The 7,565-nt window shown below is 32.0% G+C and overlaps 1 protein-coding gene across 1 annotated transcript in view; it reads left to right on the top strand.

Moving 5' to 3' along the window:
- Positions 1-7,565, top strand: part of LOC108573596 (dynein intermediate chain 3, ciliary) — an 11,730-nt gene that overhangs the window by 2,851 nt on the left and 1,314 nt on the right. The window contains exon 11 of the mRNA XM_017936059.1: positions 6,069-6,905. Coding sequence (XP_017791548.1) covers positions 6,069-6,905 — 837 coding nt within the window. The remainder of the gene's footprint in view (positions 1-6,068; positions 6,906-7,565) is intronic.

Genomic DNA, 7,565 nt, shown 5'->3' with positions numbered 1-7,565 from the left:
ATAACTGTATCAAGTGTTTAAAAATTTTAATTATGTTTCGACGTATCGATTAAAGAACATCTGCATAGTAACAACATAAATTTCGAAGTTCCTTACATACCTTATGAGAAATTTTAACACCTGTCTACTAATAGTTAGTAAAATTGATATATATTCTCCTCTCTAAATAATTTGTAAGTTTAAATTTGTCTATATATTCTACTTTATACTATATTTATTATGTAAAAAAGTGATACAAATGTAGTGTTTGCGAAGGATATAATTCAGAGCTATAAATATATATTTTATGAGTTGAAAAGAATGGATTCATCATGTAAGTTTATGTACTATCCAAAGGAATCTCAAAAATGTTAAACAGAGAGTTACATAACCTTTACAAAGTTCTAGTTAATTGAAAGGATACCTGTAAGAGAAACGAAATGTAACGTTTTCACGTAAGAAGCAATAAAAAATAATATAATATTAATTTCTTATAATTGCACTATGTTTCATCTAATAATAGAAAAACTTTAAATGGAATGTTTGATTTCATTTTCAAATATGTATATTTCATTTGCTTCATTGTACTTTCTTATATGATGTAAAATAGCTATTGAAAGCACAGTTATTATATAGAGTGCAATGAAATACAGATCATTTGCAAGATCTTTCCAAATATTTTTCATCTACTAATAAAAGAAAATACACATTTGTATGTTGCATTTATTAAACTAGAAGGAAATGTTGTAAACGTATTGAATGCAGAGTTTTGAGCAATTTAGCGAATATGTCAGATGTAGATTATCAATTTTAAAAGTCAAAATCATAATGAAAAAAAATTTAATCAGTACAAAATTGAAGAAATGGAATTAGAATTACGAACTTCATTTGCAAAGGGAAAGAAAAAAAAACAAAGTCGAGATGAAATGAATGTACGACTATTTGCAAGTCAAAATAATTTCGAAACTACTTTTAAAGGTAGCGATATTGATAATTATTACGACAGTTCCATTAAAGAAACTGAACATAAGATTTCTTCAGTATTCAATACAGATAAAGTGAAAGTAGTCGGTAATACAGATTCAACGGAATTGTCAAGATTTGCATCAAAATCAGTGGATGTTGTCGTTGATATTCATCGAGAATGTAAAGAAGAACGAAAGGAAGCGTTAAATAAAAAACCAGTAAATCTACCTTTAAGAGAATGTGAAAATTTTAAAGTATTTTCCAAAGCAAAAATCAATTCAAACAAACGGCAAAATTTTCAAAGAAATGACGATGATTTAGTAGAAGAATACAAAGAATCACTGATCGATAAAAGGGACGAAAGAAACCGTAAGTCGACCACGAGGAATATCGATCAATCGTTTGCCGTAAAAAAATCTCATAATAGAAAACAATGGTCTACGCCAAACGATCAGGTAGAAGAACTGAAAAAACCAGCAAGAAAACGATGGTCAAAAAACAAGACTGTGATTCGACTACCGGAATCAAGAGGCATCTCTTGGACCGTTCCATCGCCGGAAAATGTATCTTCATCGATTGAACATTTAGAACAATCGTCGCCAAATCGTTATTTTGGAATTGACAATGCGACCTTCGATTTAGAGAACGAGGAAATTCTGAGAATCGAAACTGGACACAATCGAGAGGACATGAAGATTGAGATCAAGGAAGTTGCTCATGAGTTGAAGTACATGGGATCTGCTACTGTTTCTTCGAGTGAAGAAAGGAAAACTTTCGGGGAAACAGCGATTACGATCGAGGATTTGAATGAACTTACCAATTTAGATGACGCTGGACGTTTTGACCAGTTGAATCTTGATGACATATATTCACGGAAAGGCCGAAAGAGTAACATTGACAAAGATAAAGGAAATGTGTCGCGCAGCTTGGAAGAAATTACCGCACGATCAAATGAGGATCACTCCTTGGAAGAAACATCAAAAATGGCAAAAGACAGGCAGCTTCCGTTAGATAAGAAGAAGAAAAGGAATGGTAAAAAGTATTCCAAAGAATATTCGATATCCACAACAGAAGACGACGATTTTAACGAAGATCAATTAGGAAATTCTAGTCAGCATTCGCTAACTACTACCACTGAGAATGATGACATTGGTAAAAATCATTCCATGGAAATTTACGATGAAACTCAGTCGAGGAAATCAAATAGAAAAAAAATGAAATCGAAATCTTCTAGTCTTTGTAAAAAAGTTTCTAACTCTTCTGTGGACATTTCGAATTCTAATTTCAAGGAGGATAGAAAAAGCAAGAGAGAGAAAAGAAAAAAGACCAAAAAAAAGGATACAAAGTACATTTCCATAACGATTCATAGGACAGATATGTTAGAAATAGATTACGTGACGAAACATCCTATGGTAAAAGTTCACATAGTACTAGCTGAGAATGGAAAGTATTTGAAAAGCAAACAAGGTACGAGTACGTATTTGCAACCTATGATAACGGGGAAATTTGACTTCAAAGAACACCGATCCATAATACCGGTGTGGGAGGAAAAGCTCGTTTTCGAGTATGAATTCAACGAACTTTTAAAAACTGATGGCGAACAAATTGTAATTCTCTTTGAAATCGTTGATCTTTTAAGTTTCACCGAGGCCAGTTTCAACTATCATAAATTTGGCAAGTTTCCCGTTTTGGACATTTTTTAATCCTTTGAGTACAAAATATTATGTACATCGAATCGGTATATCGATTACTTACTATCAAACGATATATGTACAATTACATTATTCTTTAAATGTTTTACCGAAATCAAGTCAATTTGCATTTTCTCAAACGGTATATATTGATTGTGTGGTTGGACGGGTGTTACAACCGGGTAGGGGGTGATTCTACATGTAAAAATAAGTCGAAAAAGAAAGGAATAACATTTTTTCGTTTAACGCCTCGTTTTCGAGAAAATCGAGTTTTAAAATTCTATCCAGTATGCGTGCACTGGAGTAGAAATGTCAATGTATGGATAACACATTTATTAACATTATTTACATCACATTATTTACTTAACATTAATTACATCACATTATTGAATAAACTGTTCAAAGTGACGTCCTCGTTGACTTGTACATATTCTTGCTCGCCTTATCAATTAGTCATGGACTGATACCACATTATTTCGACGCCTTATTTGATCGAAAGCGTTTAGATAAAATGTATTATAGAGGGCAACACTATAAAGTGTAATTGAAAGAAAATGTTCGTAGTGAATAATGAATTGGATAGACAGTCGATAGAATTTTCAAACTCGATTTTCTCGAAAATGAGGAGTCAAACGAAAAAATGTTATTCCTCTCTTTCGACTTATTCTTACATGTAGAATAACCTCCTGCCGGTTGTACCATCCGTGCAGTCACACACTGTATATACATATACAGGATGTGTCAGTAAAAACTAACATCTAAAGTAACTCGTTATCTCTTGCTTGTATGAGAAAATAATTTAAATGAATTATATGTAGGTAAACTTATTATAGGCGTTGAATTCGTCTTTTCATCTGTTGCAACGCAGCATTAAAAAAAAAAAAGATGCATTGATCGTGCAAAAAATTGAGATCACCTTGAAATCTCAAAAAATATAACATATAAAAAAATCTAATTGCATCTATCTCATGCACCCCTTCTAATGGTACATAATTTATTTAAATCCTTTATTGATACAAGCAAGAGATAACCAGTTATTTTCTGTTAGTTCTTATTGAGGGTTAAAAGGGTATCGAACAATACTTTGAAATAATTCAAGTAATTTCACGGATTAATAGGTCACGAAGGTTGTTGGCATAAGATTGCATATGCCTTTTTGAAACCTGTAGGGAAGAATAATGTCTTGCACATTGATAAAAAAGTCCAATTGCAATTGTACAAACCTCGAGAAAATTCAAAGAAATTTAAAAGACTTCACACGTGTGATGTAAGTAATTAGAAACAAGATTTCTGTATTTTTATGCACATTATTTCAACAGAGATTATTTTCATTAGATATTGTAGAAAAATTTATTTTTATAAATGACTGACATCTTCCTATTTTGAACAACAAATTTTCCAGTTAATTTGAAAGTTTCGTTAATAGTAAAGAAATGTCTAAAAGATCCTACAAATTTAGAAAAATTGATCTGCATTTTTTTTAAACGTTGTCATTTTTTTTAAACTCAACTTTTAGTCTCACAGCTATCAATCGATAATCGTGCTTATATCTACTAATTTTTTTCATTTCTAATGGTTACATACATAAGATTACTATATGTTATGTAATATGCGTAATCGAAAAATTTAAAAATATATCTTAAGTGCGAACAAATAAATTTCGGAAGCTTTAGAGCACAAATTATGTTATGATTTAATGTGCCTTATCGTTTAAAATCAGATCACCAAATGGGTACACACTTTCTTCAAATATTATTGTATTCTATATATCTTAATATTGAGTTTTCAATACACTTTTTAGGTGTACACGTGGTGGAAATCGAATTATCGAGAAAAGTACCCCAGCAGTTTATTTGTTACGGTAACGTCTATTGATCCGCCACAACTGGAACCTGTCCTTTATCGGCAATTATCATTCCGCGATTTATCCAATACGTGTAACGAATCACAAAAAACTCCAACCTGCGCATCGGAATCTATAAATTTGCCAATATGGAAGAGATTAGCTGCACAATCTTGCAAAATACCCAACGAAATTGTTTTCGAAACGGACTCTAGCGAAAATGGATGCTTCTACGTTGCTTTCAGCAACAATGGCAAATATTTGGCTTGCAGCTTTTCCGAAGATCACGATTATCCTATTATTATTTACGAGGTGAATCATATTGAAATATGCGTAATTAGAATTAATTAAATACTCATAAAGCAATCGCAATAACAAATCTTTTTATTCGATTGATCAATCGATTAATTTCAATATATTGAAATTTTGTTATAATTCTTTTTATTGTCATTAGGTAAAAACCAAGGCCATTCATGTACGGTTTTCAGGACACAAGACATTTGTTTACACCCTTAACTGGTCTAATAATGATAATTATCTACTTTCGGTTTCATCGGACCAAACTGCACGAATTTGGGATGTTCAGAATCAAATTGTGCAACATATAGAAGTAAGGAAAAATTATTTAATTTCGTTTCATAATATTAGTCCAGATTGTATTGCATTTGATTGTTCTGGTAGGTGATGCCTCATCCGTCGTACGTATACTGTGGTAAATTTGATCTTGAAGACAGCAGGGTAGTAGCAACTGGATGTTACGATCGAATAGCACGTGTTTGGATACAAAGTAGGAAGTCGAAAAATCGCGATCTTAGTCAAGAATTGGAGGGCCATGAGGGCTTTATAAATTCGATGTGTTTCCAAAAGAATAGCAATTTTTTGACGGCAGACAGCGTTGGAATAATAATAATATGGGCGTTGAAAAAAAGTCGAAAAGTATCATTCAGAAAGGAATGGCATATATTGCGAAAAATAAAGGTTAGAGAAATTGTTGGCGTGATAATTAACACGATTGTTTTGCATCCTTTACAATCTAGACTTCTCGTACATTCGAGAAACAGTGAATTGAGAATGTTGGATCTTGCGACTGGGGTAGTATTACAAAAATACAACGGATTAAAAAATCAGAGGTGAATAACACTTGAAAATAATACTTTATTACATGTTAATAAATTAATTTCATGCCCGAGTTACCTTCACACCTTTATTATAGGATACAGTCGGCGACCTGTATTTCTCCGTGCGGTAGTTTGATCCTTTGCGGTGACGAAGACTCGTCATTGAACGTATGGAATTTAGAATCTGGGAATCTTCTCGCAAAATATATCTTTGATAAAAATTATCGAATGGTAACTTGCGTAGATTATCATCCGTATGATCATGTATTAGCTTTCTCGGCTTTTGGCGGTCCAGCACCGGTGAGAATTTTTAAATTTAACAAGGATGCTACTGGGGAAGATGTAGGATTGAAAATGATGGGAGAAATTGAAAACAAAGCTGGTAACAGAGGCATTTCTGCGAAATTGTCAAATATATCGGCAATGCCAAGTGAAAAATCACGATCGCATGATAAAAAGAAAACGTCTAAGGAGGCTTTAAAGGAGAGAAAATTAGAATCTAGTCGAAGTTACGATTCTAGTCTTCGTCAATCGTCTGATAGTATTTTTTCAGGAACAGAGAAGTACAAGGGTGCAAATTTAAAACTTCAACGATTAAATGAAGTTAAGCAAACGTTAAAGAGTCAAAGTACGGATCGCTTGTACAGTATTATCGAGAAGATCGATAGAATTTTGTCAAACACGCCGAGATCGCCGGGTGATATTGAATCTGGGAGGAATGTTACCTTTATACAGGAATCAAGCGAGTACAACATTTTAACCAGTTTAAACGATAACGTAGAAAAGAAGGAAGAGAAACTAGTAACAAATAAATTAAGGTATAAGAATACCGCAGATCAGTCCAATTCTCATTTTGAGACAAGTATAACAAGCAGCGACACAGAGGAAGTTGTACAATTGGACATGCTGCAAAGTGTAAAAAGAAAGGATTGGAGTACCAAAAAAAGAAGATCAAGAAGCACGAAAGACATAAGTAGTAATAATGTATCACAGACTTTTTCTGATAGCATAGCGAATTATCAGGGGCCTGTGGTATACGAGGACGAAATTACAAAAGCTATGCCTCGAGAAAATGTTGAGAAAAAAAATGACAAAAAATCAGCAATTTTTTATAAAAGTAACCGTTTTAAGAAGAACGATTCAAATTCATCCGATAGTGCTGAAACGTATATTATAGAACAGAACGACATGAGCAGATCCAATAAAACGAATAAAGATCCAATAAAAATCCTTGAAACTAGAGATTTCATTTTAAACGGTACAGAAAACGATTCAAATGTAAAACATGCCGAAAGTGAAAGTTCAGTGGTTAGCAACGCGACTTTCATTATTGAAAACGAAGTTCTTACATCGAAATCTAGTAAAAAAATAAATATAATTTCAAATAATTTTTTAAAATAAATTATTATTTAACATACAGTACCCTTACAAACCTAATACTTATACTAAAATACTACACCAATCAGCAAACTGTATATTTCATTATTAAATTTTATATCGTCCACCTTATGTCAAAACCATGAATGTGCAGATTTTCACTTCTTGCGTAAAGAAGTGGCTGAATGTCTTTTTTTTGTTCCTAACTTTATATAAAATGATAAATGTGCACGTAGCATAACAACTGTTTCCAAAAATGTTGATCTCTAGAATTATCTGAATGTATTTGTATCTGATTACATGTGCATTTTACATTCAATTGTGAATTTTCATAATTTGTCGAATTACATATTCATGTCATTGAGGCGGATGATATAAAACTTCATAAATTCCACAATGATCTTTTATATAGCTTTCTACTAAATATTGTGTGCAATAAGTTTTGTAATTGTTATTGATTATTTTGCAATGATTTTTTTTTTAAATGTAAATTACGCAAATAACGCAATTTAGTGCTTTCTATGTACATATATTATTGCATTCCATCTAGATTGTTTTTTTTTTATATGAAACTTGGTATACAATTTTTTA

Source organism: Habropoda laboriosa, unplaced genomic scaffold, assembly GCF_001263275.1.
Source record: "Habropoda laboriosa isolate 0110345459 unplaced genomic scaffold, ASM126327v1 scaffold128, whole genome shotgun sequence".
NCBI lineage: Eukaryota > Metazoa > Arthropoda > Insecta > Hymenoptera > Apidae > Habropoda > Habropoda laboriosa.
The sequence above is the reverse complement of the archived record's forward strand: the minus strand, read 5'-3'. Positions and strand labels throughout refer to the sequence as shown.